We start from the raw sequence: 22,441 nt of genomic DNA on the forward strand, positions 1-22,441 counted from the left end.
ATTGACAGCTTGTAATTGTGGATTGTTTGGGGACTCATTTTGGCTTTCAGTCACGCTATACCTAGAAGATATTTTGTACAAGACTCTACATATGATTGTTCTGCTTCCAAAATACGTAGACTCCTCCCAAAAGAGACTAACCATTTGATGAAATGGGCAGGTGAATCGTAGAGTAGATCTAAATCGTATACTAAAAATGCCCAATCCAGCTCATCCGCTAGCCTCTTTATTGACCTATGATTGGAGGTTAATGATTACCAATTCGAATGAGATGTCTGTGTCCATCATACCATACATTTAGATGAGATGAGCTAGAGCGTAAAGTCGTCAATTTATCTAACACTTTGACCTATTGTTTACCAATCAGGCAGCAAGGACTACTATGCATTTGGTCCATGGTTTTCTCAGTGCATTCATGATTTATCGATTCTAGAATTCCACGGATTACTAAAACCGTTTCCGCCATTTTTATCAGTTAAATTTTCTTTCCAAAAAATTTAGTAACATAGCAGTTGATGTCAATGATGAAGAAAGAAATATGAAATTTACAAAAATTATCCTTGAACGACATATTAATCAGAAAGGATTTTGTATAATTAAACCAATAAAAGAGAAAACTAGATTTTAGAATACTTATCTGTAATACGATATGAAATTAAAGAAGACATTTTGTTTAACTTTTTACTTCTTAGACCTTTTTATATGTTTTTTGTTATAATTTATCTTTATTTTATGTCTCTTTTAAACTAATTTTCATGGAAAGTAGTCCTGAAATCAAACACATTATCACGGAAAACATTTTGTCCTTATACGTCCGTCCTTTCCGAATACGAAGCTGTATATTTATAACAATTTCGATCAACATGTTCTTCTTTTCAAGATTTAGAACTCGTTTTTTAAAACGCTCTGTATAGATACATTTCCGTTAATTCAGAACTATTTTTTTTTTATTCTTATCATCATAAAAAAAATTTAAACACAGTCCTACTCCTGCAAAAGTGAGGAGGAGATTTTTAAATTTGTGAAAATACTTTATTTGGTAAACTGAAAACCGTTCCAATATTTGGCACCTCTTAACCTTTTTATTAATAAATAAATGAAAATACCTATGCCCTCAAAACAAACAATTTGCGGTTGGTAAAAACAAAACAAATCTTATCATCCTCGTATTTCACAAACCACATTTGTCAAAAACCTATGGAAAAATATAACTCCGATAAAGCAGCCCTGAAGGCCACTGCCATAACCACCAGGAGCACCCAACCGGCGATGATAACACGAAGACATAAGGAAGCCATTGATCAAATAAACGAATGATTTTCAATGTGAAAGATCGGCATCAATGCGAAGAAGACTCAAGATGTTCTTTGAATAGAAGAGAGAGATACCAGGAGACAACGTGGACATCGCGGAAAAAGAAACTAATATTTAAGTATAACCTGTTAGACAAGACGATGAAGGTAAGATTGCCATCCCTATACCCATCATGCCGTATGCATCTACAGCTTGGTGATACGCTGCCATGAGTTATTGAAAGAAGCTTCAAGTCTAGGTATTTGATACATCGACACCCGAAATATCTACTTAGAGTTAGACCAAAAGTAGATTTGAGGAAACATCCAGAAGAAGATTTCAAAACCTGAGGACCTATCTAAAAATCCAACTGAGAGAGCTGGCGGACTACACTAGAGAAAACTACTCCAGGTATGTAAAGCATAGATAACAACTGGACTACGACCAGCAGTGAAATCAGCTATTATTTATCTTGCAGAGTCAAGAATTGGGAAGGCCTCGAGTAGGCACAGCTTTAGTAAGTGAATTCCTTTCTTAAGATCGATCTCTGTCGCTTCTTTCAGATGCTGCGAGCTTGAATGACGGAACCGAAGAGAAAAGGCGCTCCATGAGAAGGGAAATAGATAGGTTGTAATAATACAATATCAAAATGGCTTTGTGAGAAAAAATTTGCTAATTAAGTTATCTATTCATGTCATTCTCATTTGAAGTGGATAGTTGATAGAAGTTCTTCTTGAAATGCATTTTCCTTCGAGAAATAAATTTTGGGAGAAGTGAGTTTGGACTAGGTATGTGAGTGTGGAGACTGATTAACCAATCCTCGATTCTCATTGGTTTGATATCAGGTAAGATGATTGGAATACTTTACTATCATTCAATTTTTCAATTAATGTAAATAATATGAAAATGTTTGAACTTTATTTTTTGTTTAATATTATAAATTAATCATGATATATAAATTGAAACCTCGTTTAAATCATTTATGAAAATAACAATTCTGTAACAATGTTCACTTACCTTTACTATACAAATTGGCCAACTCTTGAGCCCCTTTATGTTGAGGCCCCCACCTAGGACCCGTCTTCTCTTTGGGAACCTCCGAGACTGCACAATTAGCGTTGGGATCATCTTCTAACATTGAATTTTCCAAAATTTGCTTTTCAGTTTTTACGGGCGCTAGAAGATTGGTTGCCACCGTACAAGTGATAGGATAAACTAATTCGTCTTTGACTCGAGGGGAGCAACTGAGAGGCGGTAAAGCGGCCATGTCAAATGTTACTGTAAAATGAAGACATCTATCAATACTACGACGGAATTCACTAAAAAAAATTGTTTTTCGTGAAAGGTATGCAACAAATATTGTTTTAACTAACTAACCAGACTTCGGTGAACGTCAAATTTTAGTTCAAGTCATTACCGATAATCTGGTACTCTGGTGATTCGAATCGAACAAAATGTGGATACTTCAAACATTAAACAAATAATTAAACAGGCGCAAAAGAAGTTTTGGTAAGCACTCGAGTCTTCTACAACTTCAGAGATGATATCCAACTAATGACACTGCTTTGTAACGTTTTCAAGATCCCATACAACTTTCCAACTCCCAAACACGTTCAAGACAACAAAAGTTTTCGGACTATAAGTCTTTCTCATCGACAGATTGTGCACCCGACTCCGTAAATAAATGATGTGCTTGAAGGGAAAAGTTTTGTCTACATTCCACGATAGACCAAATGAAAGTTATTCCAGAAGAAACCTTCCAGAATTACTCCAGTCATGAATAAATACATTTTTTTAGTCAAGGAAAGTACTTTGAAAGCCCGATACAGACTCTCCACGAGGCTACTCAAAGGACAAGAGTATAAAAAATAACGTGTCTTTACATCCGTTCGTCAAGAAGGGTGTCGAGAGCCTCTAGGAGGCACCTCGCAAGATTCTGGAACGGACAGTTAAAGTTAAACTTTACTTTACAATTTATTGGAAGTAATCAAATGTCGTACATATAAACGTTACGTTTCTGTTAGAAATTAAGCTTGAAGTATGGGAAATCTAGAAAAAAACCAACGACCTATAGTAATTGCCAAGATTTATGAACAAAATCGAGATCTGAAGAAATCGTTTTCTGTTAATCTCTTTCTAAGAATGGGAATAACTACGATATCTGTCGGCGTGTTGAGACAGGTATTTCGTTTGAAACAAAGTCAGGATCTAGCAGAAAACAATCCAAAAAAGAAAAGAGAAAATTTTGAGCAAACGCCAGATTCAGAATTTCATTATTTAATGCAACATTAAAAAAACAAAAATTAGGAAAGCGAGCCGACTGTGTTATGATTCAGTTATATAAAATGTGTGTAATTATGTGTGTATCATTGCTTCAAAGAGTAAAGTGCAAATAATTAAATTAAAACAAACAGTTTGTAGGGATTTTTTTGTTACATCATTAGTATTTATTGTTAACACCTGGTATATATTCCTCCCCTTATTTGTTATGTGTTTGTATGATTTTTGCACTCAAAAATAAATCTAGGACACAATAAAAGATATAACGCGTGAACTTATAGCGTCGAGACCTAAATTTGGAATTTGTAGAATTGATTTTCATCCCCCAATATGTTGGAAACTAACGCAGCAATGTAATGTTCAATAGAATTTTATTTATAATTCCAAATGAATACTTGAAATCCAGCAAAATGTTATTAAGAGGTTTACAAAGTTGTAGAAGAAAATTTTCCTCATAACATGAAAAAATTAGAATCATTGTCTTGCAGGGAAATTTAATTTTTCATTTTGGAAAAACATATCATGTTCGCAGCAGTGCCAAACGAGCCTAGTGTTCCAAAGAACTGGGGATCTTGATTATTTGCATGAAGAAACGTTTCGAGATAGCACTGTTGCCAAGCCTATTTTTCTCTAGCACCAGAGAAAATTGATAATTTGCTGTAGAGTAAGTTTCCTGATATTTATACCTTGCACTTCTATACACTTCCGGAGTCTACGGAGGATATTTCTTTGAACTTTGAAGAGTATTCCAAGTTTCTGCCTTATAGCGGTGTTTACCGGTGTTGCCTATACTATGCTCTTAAGAAATCCCCAAAAAAATGAATCCATTGTATTTAATTCATAGAAACGTGGTGACAATGCAATTGGACCTCTCCGACCAATCCAGCTATTAGGAAAAATGTTATTAAGATGATTTTTTACATCATTTATGAAGTGGGAAGGGGCTCCACAGTGCAATAATGTTTAGAAAAATATCACATAACATGGGTGAGAAATTACACTAGTCTACTAAATGAAAAATAATTATTAATCATTTTCTAAGTTTTTCCTTATTCCATTAATATGACGTTCGATAGTATGTTGCACAAAAAATTATTTATTTATTCATTAATTCTCCAATAAATGTTTGAATGTGTATTTTCAATAAATAATTACAATTTATGATAATTTTCTTCAGAATGTCTCTTTATGGCGAACGGTTTCCTTGGCATATACATCGATCTAAAAATCTCCATGAATTTTATCGAGTTAAACAAAGAGTTTGTTAAAAAATCAATTCATACATTCATTTTTGCTGTCTTTAGATTGTACGGGTTGTCCCTTTTAAAGTTAGAGACTGTTAACCATTGGGTTTGAGCCGTTCCTGGCACATACAACATGGATATACGTAATTATCCAATAAAAATTCATAATGTTCGAAAATATAACCATAACTATATGCGAAAATTTTTATATATGTCGCATCATTATTTTCACGTCATCTACTCAATCCCGAATATGTTGCATCAAGTTCCGGAACACCCTGTAGAAAATGCAACGTTACCAAGCCTAGTTTTTTGGTTATTACGAAAAAGCAGCATTGCCAAACGTACACGCTCCTAGTATAAAGGAAATTAATAACTTCTACAGAATGAAATATTTAGTTACAAGCCCAGTGTTCAGAGACCTGGAAATTTCGATTATTTGTTAGGAAGGAACATATCCAAATAGCACTGTTGTCAAACCTATTTTTCCTCAAAACTAAACGAAATTGAAATTTAATTAATTACTTCACAGAAACATATAGAAACTACAGTGTTGTCAAAGCTATTTCTCCCCAGAACTAGAGAAAAATGTACATAATTACTATGAAGTAAGTTTTATGGAGCTGCCGAGAAAAGTTTCTCACATTTCTTGAGGAAATTGATTCGTTGCTTCACAGAATATAGAAATTGCAGTATTGTCAAGCTCATATTTCTCCAAAACTCGATAAAACCATAATTTGCTGTAGAGTGAGTTTTAAGATGTTGTCAGTAAAATATTTTCTAATAACTTCACAGAAACATATATAAATTGCAGTATTGCCACACCTATTTTTCCCCAAAACTAGAAAAAATTGATAATTGTAGAATAAGATACCGGAAAATGTTTTCCTCGATACTCGAGAAATTTGATTCATCATTTTTAAGAATCATATAGAAAATACAGTATTGTCAAACCTATTTTTCCCCCAATTAGAGAAAGTTAATAATTTGCTATAGAGTAAGTTTTACGATATCGCTAGATAGTATTCTCAGAATTTAGAACTTTGATTAACTGCTTTACTGAAACATATACATTCATAGGAAATGCGATTCTTTATTATGGAAAAACACACCTTGGTTGCAATACTTTTCCAAGGATAAGGGAATTTAATCACTTTTCAAAGTGGAATTATCAAAACCGGATCTAGTTTTCCAAAAATTTCGTAACTTGCTATCAATTTAGACATCGAAATAGCAGTATTTACAAACCTAGTTTACGCCAGATCTAAATAATTTCAACAATTTGCTATGAAGCAATTTTAACCGCCAAATAAATTTTTCTCATTTCCTATCCTATAGAATCTCTTTTGGATGTCGGATCATAACGAAAGACCTTTACAATTGATCGTTGTACACTTTCTTGGTACTCGCGGCAAATCTCTAAAAGTCCACAAGAATTTGCAAACCTCGTAACTGATGGAGGATACAAACCTGAGCAAGAATTCAATACAGACGAAACTGCACTGTTTTGGAAGAGAATGCCAAACAAAACATTCAGTTCTAAAAGCGAAAAGTCTGCTCCTGGATTTAAGGCAGCAAAGGATAGAGTTACACTGCTGCTATGTTCGAATGCATCTGGAGATTGTGTCATTAAGCCACTGATGCTTTACAGATCGTTTAATACTCGGGCTTTAAAAAATCAAAACAAGGACAACCTTCCAGTGTTTTGGCGTGCTAATAAGAAAGCAGGTGTTACAAGCGCTATTTTTTGTGACTGGTTCCGGAAGTGTTTTGTTTCTGAAGTTGAAAAACAGAATTTAGACTTTAAAGCACTTCTACTTTTGGACAATTCACCAGGTCATCCTCGCGAACTTGAAACTATGCATCCAAATATAAAAGTGTCATTTTTACTTCCCAACACGACGGCTTTGCTTCAACTTATGGACCAAGGAATAATACAGGCCTTTAAGCTCTATTACATCAGAATCATATTACATATTATAGTAAACATGAAAGAATCATTGGAAGAACTGAAGCCATGCTGGAAAAAACTGTGGCCTGCTCTGACTGCGGAAAATGATGAAGAATCTGTGCAATGAATCTGTTCCCGATGTACACACACAGTACATAAATCATGAATGGCTTGCAAAAAGAGTAATTTTAGCGGCAAAAAATGTGGACGTTGACGATTTAAATCTGAAGATACAACAGTTGTTGCCAGCGAACTTGGTATCATACAAATCTATTGATACAGTTTGCGATGCCAGCGAGTTTTTGGGCTCACTGGATTTGCCAGGCATGCCTCCTCATAATTTACAATTGAAGGTTGGATGTCCGATTATTTTGCTTCGTAATTTGAACCCGCCACGGCTGTGCAACGGTACGCTATTAGTCATTCAAAAATTTATGAAAAACGTTATCGAAGCCAGCATTTTAAACGGTAAGTTGAAAGAGGTGAAAATATATTAATACCACGATACCTACAGATGTTCCAATTTAATTTAAACGTATCCAGTTTCCGATTAGATTGGCATTTGCAATGACTATCAATAAGTCCCAAGGCCAAACGATGTCTGTGTGTGGGTAAACCATCCAGTTTGTTTGTATTAACTAAAGATGGGCTAACAAAAAATATTGTTCACGCTATAGCATTAAGAGATTGATATTGTTTGTTAGTGTTACTGTCGTAGTTTTGTTTTTTTTATATTCGCTCGTCGCTCACAGCGCTCCATGTCTCTTTCACTCATATACCACATCCTTACACACTTACAATAAGTTACTTTTTTCCTACACTAGAAATTCCCTAGAAATAATTTATATGACAAAACTACGTTTACCGGGTCAGCTACTGTTTTTGAATGAACTCAACAGCAATAATTACAGTGTATGCATGTAGATATTGGGTTACCATGTCCACTGCGACTCAAAGGTTTTATCGACCTTGTGAAGGAAATTAGATAGGTTTTATTCGGGTTGACGTTTAGTCCCATCGATCGACACCACCTTTTTGTATAGTTGAATTCTCTTTGAACTATGTCACAGAGTTTATTCTCAAATCATCCTCTTTCGTAGATGACTATGTCGTCTGCGTATTCTTGACAAGATATGCCGAGTTCAGTCAGCCCGCATAAGTGGGGATACGACACCTCCTGTGTGGATATCCCCTGTTAGTAGTAATGGAAATGGTATCGTGCCCTTATTTGTGCTGTTCTAGTAGATAGTAGTTGTGCCATTCATCTGGAGGTTGTTCTATCTACCTCTCTCGCGTCTAATACTCTTTTGACAGCCTCGTGTGGAGTATTGTCAAAGGCGCCTTATATGCCTAAGAATGCACATATTACGTTTTTTTGGTTCGTCAAAACAGACTTGCCTGTTTGGTATACGAATTGACACGAATGGAGAGATTTCTCTGTTCTAATGTAGTTTTCGAAAGCTTTTTCCATCTTTTTAAATAGAAACGAGGTGAGGCTGATTGATCTGAAAGATTTGGGATGTGTGGTGTCTTCCTTCCTCAAGGTTAATTTGTTCCTTCTCTAAGGCTCTGGTATGTACCCCATCTCTAGACTGCTTCTACTGAGGCGGATCAAGTGTAGCAGGATATGTTCATGTCCTCTTTGAAGAAGAGCTGGGAAGATTCCGTCCAGTCCTGAAGACTTAAACGGTTGAAAGGTGTTTACAGCCCATTTTATTAGTTCACTGCTGAACAATTGTTTTGTAATTACTGCAGTTTCTCTCGTAGTTTTGTTATGTTTTATAATTTGGTATTCTGAAGTTGGACTGCTACTTCTCGGAAAGTGAGTCTTTAGCAAGAACTGTGATTTGTCCTTCTTACCCTGCGTAGCTTAACATGGAAAATGCATTATCAATTATTTACAAGTAAATTATTACTTACCTTTATAAGTAACTTATCATCACAGAAATAATGCTGGTCTATGGAATATCCCTGATGCCATTTTCGTAAATTTATTAAGTCTTCTTACACAGCTAAAACTGTAACAAAATATTACCGATTATAATCGAATTTGACTGGTGAAAGTCGATTTATTGACCGACAGTCAACGCTATTATTGAGACATCCATTGTCACTAATAAATGTTTTGATTAAAATATTGATCTGTCACATGAGTTACTTTCTATTCAATTTTGTTAGGACTGAACTCACAAAATGGTTTCTAACGATTATTTTATTATCTAGTAGTACACTATACAGTTTTAATTCATTGGATATTTAAGCGGTAAACACGTTCATAATTTTGGAGCTACCTACTTCGTACTTGGTCAAACACAAGACAACAACAAAGGACTTGCCGTTTAAATTATTGATTTCACGGAAACGTTTCTATAACTTTATATTTTTTTTTTGACATTGACGTTGAATTTGTGGGTATAGTCGTTTTTAATTACACTGTCAAAATTTCTATTCCTATTTTAATTTGAATTGAACCCAAGACATAAATGTCAAAGATGGTTCAACTTGTTGAGAAACTATAATAACGCACATAATGATCGCGCTCTTGACGTCGAATTTAACCAATTTTCTACTTTTTATGCGCTAATCATCGTCGAACGTCTAAAACATAACCTCACTTTTCTAGGGTACTTTGTACAGAGCGTCAATTATGACTAAAAAAATGTTGCATTTCATACAGTACACTTCTGTAATCTAATTTTTCATTCTTTTATCTATGTTTATATTCGTATTTTATGATAAATTTATATAATTTTTTCTTATTTTTTACTATAATAATGAAAACATTATAGTGACATTGTCAAAAAACTGACTTTTTGCCATTATAATAACTTTGGATTATTATTTAGTCTCTTGAATTTTTAAGAGAACACAATACTATAATTTATTTACAACTATACGAGGGGTTTTTGATAAGTTTACGACCTCAACTTGAAGATATCGACATTTATAAATATAAGTTGGGAAATATATTTGGGTATGAGTTGAGATATTTTCAATGTGTCTGTAAGTTGTAAAATAAATCTTTATAAACTGTTAAAGGTCCCTGCATTTTGATTTAACTTGTGGAATGTAATCTTTTGATTAACATTTAGAGTTAAAATCTTAAATCAAGGTTAATTTATCAAAAATTATTGAAATGAAAAATTTACAATTGATATGATTTCCGTAACATTTATATCAAGGTTTTTTTTTATTATTTATTACTAACCGTAAAAATCCAGAAAGTTAATCAAAAGTACATTTATTTTTTAAATAAGAGCAAATCTTAACAGAGAAGCAATCAACAGTTTATATACAAACCGAATAAATATACGGGGTGGATCTGGGAGTTTCGCTTTGGCAAGTCAGAGACATACACTACCGGACAAAAGTTTCTGCCCAATTTCAAAATAATAAACTTGCTGAATATGAAAATATGAAATTTTTCTTTCATATTGTGAAGCGAAGCTCGAAACGGTGTCTTAAATACCAAAATTAATAGTGTCAGATTTGTTCTCGAAAACTCAAACTTGTAAGTTTTAAAATGAGTAAAATCAGGAATGTATCAGTTCAAACTCGTGTATTAATCATAAATCTCCATAGTCTAGGTAAAAGTAACCGTACCGTTGCCATAGAATTAAAAATATCTCGACGAACCGTGGACTACAACGTCAAAAAATATGCATCCACCCGGAGCTTTGGCCGTCTATATCTCTTACTATAGTTTATTTGAAAATTAATAAGTTCAAATATAGTTCAAAATAGACTTTTAAAGCAACGAAATAATGGAAGTATTCTAATAGAATGTAAAACGTCGATTGATAGAAAACCTTTTCAAAAAGACGGTACCATGAAACAATCAATCCAAAAAAAATGTAGTAAAATGATCTAATTTGTATAATATTTTAGTAGAATAACAAGACAATCAGCTAATTAAGCTTTTCTTCACTTCGTGACTTCTGTTTCATTATCACGTTCAAGTACTCATAGATATTAATGTGTTTTCGACCTCTCACTGAATTTGACAAGTTCAATGTCCAATGTCTATTCTGAAACGACTTCTATCTACAAAATCTACCATAAGTTGAATTGAGACTAAATTTCAGTAAATTTCTAATGACTTATAGTCGCTGGTAACTTTCACTAATATCTTTTTCATTTGTAGTGTTTAAAATTTTTTTCTTATCTATCTTCTTCTTGTGGTACCTATCCGTGGTGTTATGGATCATCAGGGCAATCAACAACAATTCAATAAAGTTTATTGAACCAATTTCATAAGCCAGGATGTTCGTTGTCTTCCTGGCCCTCTTTTCCCAAATATATTGCCTTGCAGGATTCGTTTCGCATTATGTGGCCGAAGTAATGTAATTGCGAGTTATTATCATTACTTCTTCTGAGGACATCTTCAGTTGTTATCAGGACGGTCCAAGAGTTCTTGAGTATTATTCTATGAAGCAACTTTTCGAATCCTTCTAATTTTTTGCTTACATATTCGGTCAAGTTCCAAGATTCGACTCCATAAAATAGGGCGGATAAAACGTCATTATCTGTGTGTTCTCCTTCGATTCTAAGGGTTCAAGTGGAGCTTTCCCATCCCAATAATAAGTCATTAGAGTTAATTTCTGTTTCTCTTAATATCCCCATAATTTTTCCATGTTTCATTATATCTAATGACTTCATAGTTTAGTAGTAGTGCATGTAACTCTTTGGCTCCTCAAGTGCGGCCTTGGCACAGAAGTCGCATTGACACATTCATTTAATAAAAAACTTACAATTTGATCAATTAAAATTGTGTCCATTTTAATAAATGGGGCTAAAATTATGGCCGGCGTAGAAAAAAGAGTTTGTTGCTATTTTGGGAGAAAAAATTAATCACGAGATACTCGTTTACCATTATATCATTCAACTAACACTTACGGAAAAAATTTGTAAAGTTATAAAATTAGTGATTACCATTATCAATTCAATCAATTTTTTTTAAATAGAGAGTGGGTACACTGATCTGCTTCATAACAATAGCCCAGTCGGATTGGCTTTAAAGAGGGGCTGAGATTTACAAAAATTTTAAGCAGCAAATTTCCTTTAGAATTCGTTGGGGGGGACTTGTTGCTGCATCCACCATCTTGATTTAAAGGGTTATTTTTTGTTTCTTGAATAACTCGTTTATTCTCAATTTTACACGAAAAATAGTTATTACAAAAGTTGTTTAAAATTAAATTTGTTACAATTTTCGTTCTCATCAATTTTTCCCTAGGATTGAAAGTGAAAAGGTTATTGTTAAAAAATATAATCACAAAAAGAAGAAAGGAAGCCACAATGACCTTTTAATTTTACTTGAAAAAGCCAGTGACCGTAAAACCACGAAACATTTCATTTAGATTTATAAAGCGATTTTAAAATTCAACACGAAATTAAGTCTACCGTAGAAAGATGTTATAAAATATTAATATTTTCAGACAAACCACAGATCTGTCAACAATGTAAAAATTACAATGAAATTTGTCGTATTCAAACTCATAAAAATAATGTAAAACGATTCTGGGATTAATGAAGCAATTCCATTATTGAAACTCATTCTAAATATCAAAGCAATAATTATTATATCTATATTTTTAAAAGGAGATAAGTATGGAAACCAAACAACGAAATAAATTTCTGAGTACTTGGTAACGGTAGCCGACTATATAAGACTTATAAAAATTTTGTAATTAGAAGAAATCCAAATAAACTCAAATATCAAGATAAAAATCATTAAAAACCAATTTTTTTATTAACAAACCTAAATGTATGACATAAAAGAATGGAAAAAAAAACTTAACAACCATAAGCTTACCTTTAAGATCAATGAAAAACTCCACAAATTCTAATTTTAAAAACTCTATTTTAAAATTTAAGCACATACACTGATGTCATTCAACAATCACTCAACAATTAAAAATAAGCGGTAAATTGACATCCGTCATTCGGTATGATAATATGCCGATTTAAAAAAATATCAAAATGCGATTAACCCACTGCCAAGATCGCCGGTAATAAGCTGAATTATTATCAAACATGCACTTGTTTATTCAGTTTGTATAAAATCGTTCGGCATTTTTAGATTTGCGCGGTTCAATACAGACACCCACATCCCTAAGCGTTTGCTTTAAGACTGAATAAATTCTCTTAGAGCTAATAAATTGAAAGAAGCAGTGTTGTCAATTTATACAAACGTTCTGTGATTCTCTAATATTCTTAGTTTTAAATTATTCCCTAAATACATTTTGAAATGAAAAATATGGTTTAAAATATTTTTATAAAACATTTTTTTACATTAAAAATATAAGCAGATTTCAAGAGGCGGTAAATTTATTCCAAAAACCTTTATTTCGATTTACAAAATAGAAAAAAAAACATTATTCACACAGAGAAGACAAGTTTTGAAATTTTTACAAAAATAGTCTGATTTTGTTCCCGCGAGAACATAAGTAAGAATAAAAATTCCAAACTTTGATAAAGTACTTCATTTTGCTCTGTATATACTATACACTCAAAGCCTAAAAAGCTCTCTTCATTAATATTAAATACTGGATAGTTTAAAAACATACCATACTTTAGTTTAAATATAATACATAATTAAAATTTTTTGCTTAAAATAAAAAACGTAATTTAAATAATTGTGAGCTAAGGTCGATTTAAAAAAAACTGATAAAATTTGAATTATATTGTTGAAAAAATAAAATTATGGAAAAAGTGTTTATTGTTGTTTATTGTTATTTCTTTTTTAAATATTTCACCGGTGAAGTCAATTAAAGTTTCAATTATAAATCTGCTACTATATCCAGTAATGATCCGGCAACACCGCCAAATCTCATGACTTCATTTAAAAGCAGTCTCTTACGGCGTCGTCAACATACAAGTCTGCACATGGTGAAAGTATGTATTATAATATTCGATAGGTAAAGGGCAACTATAGTAACAGGGCGATAATCTCGTCACGATCTAATAACTGAACGGCGCCCACGCAACTGACAAATTTTTTTTTCCTGCGAACCACAAAATCGGAAGTTTTGTGTTCAAGTAGGAGAAATCACGTAAGGTACTAATGTTAACTGATGTCACGTTTGTAAGGTATTTCAATGTTTTTTTGTATGATAATTAGATTTTATGTGCAGTAACATCATTAAACATTCGACGTTAATTTAATAAAAATCTGTTTGTTTCCAAACGAACGTTACTGCGCAGTGTTGCCACAATTTAAAAGCTGAATGTAAAAATTGAACTAGAAAATGTACTAGATTGTACCAACTTTAAACAAATTTAATAAAATTATAGAAAGATGTATAAACATAAGTTTAAATTATTTTTTTTTCCAAAAATGTTATAGACTGTGTCAATTATTATTTTAAGGATGAAAAAATATAAAGTTTACCGATAAAATTAGCAATCTCACAATCTAAATATAAATCAACTTGGCTCTGTTTTCTAATTATTGTTACAATCTAGTACAATTTCTAGTTTATTTTATTAAACGAAAATATAAAATAAGTTTATATTTGCGAACGCAGGGAAAATGTATTAGAAAAATGGAAAAATGTACTAGCGTATAAAATACACTAAAATGTACTAAAATTGTACAATTGTACTAGCTCTGGCAACACTGTTACTGCGCAGGTGAATTTCAAACTACAGGGTGCGGCAGCATAACTTCCTTTTTTCAAAAGTTAATAAAACTTATTGTATGAATCAGAAAATTTTTATTCGTTTTTTATAATACAGGCACATACATAAAGTTTTGTTTTACTGAGTTTTGAAGATCAAATCAGTTAGGTGACGTCCCCCATTCTCCATACACTGAGTAAACCGATTTCTGGCGTTTGTCATGACTCTTGCCAGCATAGCAGGCGTTATGTTGGCAATTTCTTCCTGGATGTTCGTCTTCAAATCTTGTAGGGTCCTTGGACGGTTCACATACACACGGGATTTCAAAAAACCCCATAGGAAATAATCACAAGGGGTCAAATCGGGAGAGCGGGCTGGCCACTCCAAATCGCCCCTAATTGAGATAAGGCGCTCTGGGAAGTGTTCCCTCAAAACAGCCATCGATGTTCTTGAAGTGTGTGCCGTTGCTCCGTCTTGTTGGAACCAAGTGTCCCCTAAGTCCAACTCATCTAGCCGTGGGAAAAAAAATTCCTGTAACATGTTTACATACCGGTGCGAATTCACTGTCACTGTGACTTCATTTTCCTCAAAGAACCAGGGACCAATAATTCCACGTGAGTAAATTGCACACCACACTGTGACTTTAGGTGAATGCAAAGGCCGTTGATGCAATTGTCGAGGATTGGTATCAGCCCAGTAGCGCATGTTTTGTTTGTTTACGGATCCACACAAATGAAAATGGGCTTCATCACTAAAAAAAACAATAGCGTCCTCAGGAACGACTTCCAGAAAAACCTCACACGCGTTCCTCCGAGAATTGAAGTCACGTTCAGAAAGTTCCTGCACAATTGCCATCTTGTATGGATGAAAATGAAGATCATCATGAAGTATTCTCCTCACAGAACGATCGGAAAGTCCAAGGGCAGACGCATGTTTGCGCGCAGAACGCCGTGGTGATCGCAACACTGAAGTTCTAACTAACTCAATGTTCTCCGGTGATCTAATGGGCCGAGGGACTCCAGTTCTTCGTCTTGTCACACTTGCAGTTTGTCTGAACGTAGTGACCCACGTAACAATTGATTTCCGGTCCGGGACAGGGGCCAAGGGGGCTAAATTAAAGCGATTCCGAAAGGCGCGCTGGGTTGCGATCACAGAAGATCCGCTCGAAAAGTAAACCTCAACGGCAAACGCACGCTCCTCACTGTTCCAACGCATGATGGCGACTGAACTGTGCCGGGACAAAACTTTATAGTCCCCCCTCTCGAACGAGACCACTAGCACTCCGTTACGACATCTACCGACTAAATGGCGAACTTTTTAAAAAAGGAAGTTATGCTGCCGCACCCTGTAGTTGTGTTAACAGCTGGCAGGTCTGAAGCGCCAGAAGTTTAAGTCAAATTTCATTTACTCGCAAGAAATTATCAAAACTGACAATTAGATTTATTCTAGAATGCTATCATTGAATATGCGTACTATTTGTTGAAAAAAGTTGATAGTTTTTTCGGATAATTGATAATCGAAAACAGATTCTACATCAGTAAAATAAGACGGTTCTCATAATCAAAATCAAAATTTATAATCACTCATTTTACGTATGGAGTCCACCTGTAAACAGCAAAGTACACTGGTCGACAAAAAAAATTTGTAGTAACACTAGAATGAATAGCATATTGCAATAAAATGGACCTATACAAATACGAAAATATGAAAAAAATAATTGTAATTGTAATCACCCATCATGACCGAATCCCATCGTCATTGATACCGAATTTCCATTGTTCTAATATCTTGGTGGAACCTTTCACCCTGCTCATCACTAACAGCTCCCAAATTTCGGGAAAAAATGTCAGATGGGAATGGAGGAAATGAATTTTTAATAAAAATCCTCTCAGTACACTAATAAATGCCTTCCATTCTCTAAGTTCTGGTGAGCTTCCTTGCTTCCTTTAATTAGGCATCACTCAACTGGGGAAAGACAACTAAGGTATTTGAATCCCTCACCCTCTTTATCCATAGCCTTTACAAAGTTTTTCGATAATCCAAGTTCTTTATCCAACTTATCACAAAAACAATAATAATAAGTCTACAATAATGTTATGAGTAGCTAGCCCATGACCATATCAATGTAGATGTCGTATTAACAATTATTCAACATAAAATTAGAATACTTCAGTAAACTAAATATATTTTGCTATAAAAAAATATGTTCTCTAGCTCTCCGCGGGCCGGACAAAATCTGTCCGCGGGCCGGATGTGGCCCTCGGGCTGTAGTTTGGAGACCCCTGGTTTAACGCGTTCAATATGTATCCTAACAGAAGCGATGTTGTATGTTTCGTCTACTTATTCCGGGGTAAATTGATCTTTGTGACCAAAAGGAGGCATCACAAAAACAGCATTTTTATTTTCTACTCGCGTTTTTATCTGTGGAAAACCTTTATCAGCAAGAACTACATCACCAGGTTCAATTAAATCGACTAAACCTAAACAATCATTCGTTATAAAGCAATCACCAGCACGACCACCATTACATTTAGAAATGTAAAGAAGCAAGAAAAGCAAAGCTTGCTTGTTACATGATTCTAATATCATTAATTTCAGGAATATTGACTAATTTTGAGTAAATAATTAACATTATTGGTAGTAGGTAAAATAATGTACTATATTCGTATCGTAAATTCATCGGCCTCGCTTGACAAAATTTCCCATCTCATTTCGTAATATGAATCTATACGACACTTATATCGTAAATATCTATTACTGCTTTTATCCACTGTTTACGTTTTGCTACTTTCCATGTGGCTCCAAACATGCTTTCACATCAAGGCCACGTTTTTGACGTGATGCATTATCACAACCACGGATGCAGTAATTCTTTCTTGAAGCTGACATGATTAAAATAATATCAATTAATTATTAAAAAATAAAACACGTGTAAAAATTTAATAACCGATGCAAATTACTTGAGATTTTTACCACTAGTTGGCGTTAAAGTCTAGATGCTCGATCCTTATTACTTATAAATATAAAGGAAAACTATTATCAATCGAATAGGCAACGTGACTGGAACTCGAGAACCCAGCCTAACGTGAGAGACGGCATATTTTACGGAATTTGTGGAGTATACATATTCGTGGGTGTTAGTAAATCTTTATAGCAAAAGCTATTTGAATATTTCTAAAGATTCTCGATATCATTGACAAAGTTGGATACAAAGATACAAGCCATTCCTATCGGTCTACAGAACAGAGATATCATTGGTGTGGCAGAAACGGGCTCTCGTAAAACTGCGGCTTTTATAATACCGCTGTTATTGTGGATCACGAGTTTACCAAAGACGAAGCGCCTCGAGGAAGGCGATCGAGCGGGCTAGAGCATCATTCTCGCTCCAACCCGGTAAGACTCGCACATCTTTTCGAGGTAGCCTCAAGGCGATCTATCAATTCCGTGAGTACGAGAAAGATAACCACAGGTTATGCCATATTGTCTTATGTGAGGAAAACAAGGTATATATTTTTTTTAACTTGAAATATCAAGCTTCAATAAAAACAAATCGCTTTTGCTCTAGAGCTTGCAATTGAAGTCGATTTCAACCTTTTATGATTGACCAACAATAATTCAACCTTTGATGACTGTCTTACAATTAACATTTTCTGCATTTTCCAGTTTTTAAGTAAGTTTTCATCGAATTAACTTTCATGAAATAGAACTTTCGGCGTATTATTAAATTTATTTTAAGGAAAAAAAATGAACGAAGAGATTCATGGGCTGACAAGTCTCGTTATCTCGGGAAAAAACGATTTGACAATCAAACATAACATAAGGTCGATAAAGACATCGGTCACGGGTTAGAATGTAAAAAAATGGGATGAGTTCGAGGGTTCATTGTTTATAAAATTTCCTCGAATTGAACGAATTACCATATTAACATATATTTTTTGTAGTAAATTGGCCCAACAGATCGAGGAAGAAACAAGCAAGTTTGGTTAGGTTAGGTTGCTATAAATATTTACTAACACCCATTCTCAAGCATGCACAGTATAGATAAAGTGTCTCGAACGAGAGAGAAAATGAATATTGTCGGCACCGTAAAGTAGAGACGTTTTTACCCATACCAAGTCATTACGTTAATTGTTGAAAACGATTCGAAGAATAAGCAGTGTTCACGTTTGATTTGTAGTCAACCCTTGCTTTGTATCTACTTTTACTTACTTGAAATAGATTAATAAAAGTATGTATCTGTTATGGAACTGTTTTTTCCATTATAGTAATTAAAGAAACAAGATATCAATAGCTTAATGCCATATATGACAAATTAGTCACTTCGGTGGAATATTGCTTCTAATTAAATATAATACTCAAAAGGTATTACGAATAACTGTGAAATTAACTTCACATTATGTTAACTAGGATAGTCTGGTATAAAAGATTTCCAAGAAAAAATAGGAATTAACTTAAAACAAACAATAATATCATATTAAAATCACACAAAAATAAATGAAATATTCGTTATGTATATTATTGTATGAAAAAATTATGAATAAATCAACAAAAACCTTGCCATTTCTATGCTCTTATCTATCGGATTTCATTAGATGACGTATCGTATATTAATAACCGTCATAACTGAATTGGAAAAATGAATAAGTTCCTAAAAATCGCTTTGTGGAACGCATACGTGCTTGCTTAACCCGCTGACGAAGTTAGATCCTTTATTACTAATCAAAACATTGATATCCTGCTGATATCGGAATCTCTTTTCACAGTTAACAGTTTCTTCAGAATGCATAAATCACCAGGTAACACAGCACACAAACATCAGGTACTCGGTAACTATAATAAAGAATACCTGCAGGCTACCAGTATAACTATGGAAGACTGCAATGGAACCCATAAATCAAGAACAGTTTAGTGATTGCTACAAAACTCTCGGAAATCGCTTCAGTGAAGATGGTGACTACAACGCTATGCATGTTACGTACTAAACCATTCCTAGGAATGAAATTGACTAACTGAACGTACCAGAAAAATGCCCAATTTGTGCAGAGCGTCAAAACCGTGGATACTTCATTTTGTCTGCATGTGTTATAAAAATCTCGTTGTTTGTTGTGCGTCGTTGCGGCTATAAAAGTAAAATAAAAGGTGAAAAAAATTACACAAGGTAAGTTCTTAGGTACACTATTCGTTGTTGTAGTGTTGTTATGATTAATATAAAATTTTGGCTTATGTAATTTAATATTTTATTAACAGAGGAAAAAAAACGTGCGGAGTACCTAAGATGTAAATATCTTGGAAAACTAATGATTATTGTTACTTGCCTTTAGCTATGACCGTAATAACTATTGTTGTTTTTACAGATGCCAAAGCAGAAGAGGGCAGAGTGGTCGGAGGAAATGATGGATTAAGCATCAACAAATATCAAGACACCCAACGTACAACGCGTTTTTTACCCAAGCCTTCTAAGGTGCCCTCTAGGCGCGCAGTCTCGTTATTTAATAGCCAGACCTCGTATTTTTAACGCTTGCTCGGCTACGTGTATCTTATTATAAATTTATGTAAAGGAATGAAGCAAGCTGCTTTCATAATAAAATAATCATTAGGTAGATTTGAAACAAAAGGGAGATAAAAATTAATATCTATTAAATGTTTGTAGTAGCTATAAAATATAGAAATATCAAATAGGTATATTTCGTTTTTTTTTCATAATATTAAAAAAATGGAGAATTGATTTTTTAATCATTGAATAAATCATTTGGTGATTTGGAAAACGTGTATTAATATTTTAGAATGAAAAATACAATGGAATTATTGATCAAAAATAAAGATATTAGAAACTAATCAAGGAAAAAATCAAGGTCGTATTTAATTTATGAAACGTTATAGAACTATAATTTTCGACATAACCTAAAATACGAACACATGAAAGTGGTAATTGGGTGTTTGGGACAGAATAAAGTATAGGTTTTCACAATGAGCTAAACATTTTATTTCTCATTTTCCCATAGATGTATTGTTTTTAATCCGAAACATACATAACTTGCTATAGGCGAACAGCAAACCCCCAAAAAGACCCCCATTTTTACCATGTCGTTTAATACGAATATGAAGTTGATTTACGATTCACAAACAATACCTAAGTCGGTTGGAACGCAAAACAGAATCGTTCTTTTTTCCCGGTGTGCTGATAAAAATAATGGAATGCTAATGCTTTTTGTTTACTGTCCGTTTGCTACGACGAATTTGTAGAGTTTGGACCTTTATTAAATCACTAAGCGGTACTGATGAAGATTGACTTGTCGTACTTTGATTTAAATCAGCTTCACTTATAGCATTATTATCATTTATTTCGTTTTGACCAGGTACATTAGGAACGGATTCATCGATAATGTTACTAGAGGGCTGAGACTCTTGTTGAGATCTTACTTCACTAAGAATGCTGTTATTAGCTGCATCACTAATTTGAGATTCGCTATGAAACTCTCTTTGGCTGTTATGATCAGGACCCACATGGCTAGTATCACATAGAGATTCTGGTGTAATTATATTCTCTCTCTCTATAATTGAAAACTGCTTTTTTATTGTCCTGTAATATTTGTTTTTTTTGGGATATGGTTTCATAACATTTTTTTCTAACTTAAATGCATCGTCGACAACTATAACATAAGGCAGGATTATGTTTTTGGAATGAGGAAGTAGCTCAGGTTGGGGAAAATTTAATTTGTTGACCGGTTTCAGATTTTGAAAATATACCTGCATTACTCTCTTTGCTGTAAGAAAAAGAACTATTGAAAATAATTCTTTAAAATGTAATTAAAAAAGAGAGAACCGGTTTTATCTGGACACATAATTCGTACGTGTTTCCCATCAATAGCTGCAACGAGGTTGAGGAAATCTTAATGTGTCCAAAAATCTTTTGCCTTTTCTTTAAAATTTACTTCTGAAGGTGGCGGTAGATACAATGATTTAGTTTTTAACATAAATTTCTTAAGACTACGATAAATGTGCTTATGTAGCTGTGACTTATTCGAAACGCAAAAGACAACGACCTGTAAGACTCTACTGTTGCCAAAAATCTACAATAAGAATACTTTTGTTAATATTAATATTAGTCCCCCATAGTTATCTATGTAAATGTTTGCACAGAAATATATATTTACTTTTTAAGTACTGTATGTAAAAAAAGATGGAAAAACTTAAGAGACAACTATTGTAAACAAAAAAAGAATACAAAAAAACCAACCGGAAGTCAAGGAAATGCATCAAGAAAAAGAAACCCAGTTTTGGAACTATTAGAATTTTTAGACGTAGTGGAACACGAAAGAAGGTACACATTTTTTTCTGTAAGATAAGTTTTAGTTGTTCAGTAAATATCTTGAATTTTTGTTAGAAAATTTTAACAATAAAAAAAGTTAAGTACATTTTTATGTAAATTTACAAATCGTACTGGAGAAAGAATGTTTCATTACTGATTTTAACGTAATTAGTACACAATTAACATTGTTTTAGATTATTGACGAATAAATCAAAATGAAATACATGAGGAATCTCATAGGTATCAGTTAGACGACAAAACCAATGACACATTTGTGGATCTCACCGAATCTGCAATTGATGTAATGACTCCGCCTAAACATACCGCAGAAACTGGTAGTACATCATCGACCTTAATAGAGGTTTCTCCAAGAGATTTACCTCAGAAAAGGAAGAAAAGTGTAACATCGCAAATTCTCACTGCAATAAATAAAAATATTTTGGAACGAGAGGCAATAATGAGTCAACTAACTGATCCTCCTGCACCTGCTGAGGATGAAATTGATTTACTTTTCAAGACCTTCTCAATGGCTGTGAAAAAATTTCCCCAAAAATTTTTAAAGTGATTTCTGATGCTGAAATGGAGTTGCTACGAATCTCAGAATCATCTCCTCATTCATGCACAAACGACTATCAACGCAGAACACCTCTGCCAACTCCCTCACCTAATACTACTTCTACTGTTAATAATAACTGGGAACAGGACCATCAAATTATGTGCTCGAATACTAATATTAGTCACCAT

At 33.6% G+C, this 22,441-nt stretch overlaps 2 protein-coding genes and 1 long non-coding RNA gene across 3 annotated transcripts in view; 2 read left to right on the forward strand and 1 right to left on the reverse strand.

Moving 5' to 3' along the window:
* The window catches only part of LOC130446610 (plasmanylethanolamine desaturase), a 36,023-nt gene extending 23,123 nt beyond the window's left edge, over positions 1-12,900 (reverse strand). Inside the window, exons 1-3 of the mRNA XM_056782980.1 lie at positions 12,581-12,900; positions 8,689-8,786; positions 2,311-2,571 (exon numbers count right to left, since the gene is read on the reverse strand). Of these exons, the coding sequence (XP_056638958.1) occupies positions 2,311-2,560 (250 nt within the window). The 5' untranslated portion in view covers positions 2,561-2,571; positions 8,689-8,786; positions 12,581-12,900. The remainder of the gene's footprint in view (positions 1-2,310; positions 2,572-8,688; positions 8,787-12,580) is intronic.
* Positions 6,335-6,895, forward strand: LOC130451227 (tigger transposable element-derived protein 1-like). The gene has a single exon (XM_056790115.1). It carries the CDS (start codon positions 6,335-6,337, stop codon positions 6,893-6,895), a length of 561 nt encoding a protein of 186 aa, XP_056646093.1.
* A 6,268-nt stretch (positions 12,901-19,168) lies between the features above and the next one.
* On the forward strand, positions 19,169-19,813 carry LOC130444872 (uncharacterized). The gene is made up of 2 exons (XR_008910005.1): positions 19,169-19,546; positions 19,743-19,813. It is a non-coding gene; the product is annotated as an uncharacterized LOC130444872 (long non-coding RNA).
* Positions 19,814-22,441: the final 2,628 nt, after the last annotated feature.

Source organism: Diorhabda sublineata, chromosome 1 (assembly GCF_026230105.1).
Source record: "Diorhabda sublineata isolate icDioSubl1.1 chromosome 1, icDioSubl1.1, whole genome shotgun sequence".
NCBI classification, from domain to species: Eukaryota; Metazoa; Arthropoda; class Insecta; order Coleoptera; family Chrysomelidae; genus Diorhabda; species Diorhabda sublineata.

Excerpts from the sequence above, each read along its gene's own strand:
- LOC130451227 (XM_056790115.1), top strand. The coding sequence starts at position 6,335 with ATGCCAAACAAAACATTCAGTTCTAAAAGCGAAAAGTCTGCTCCTGGA.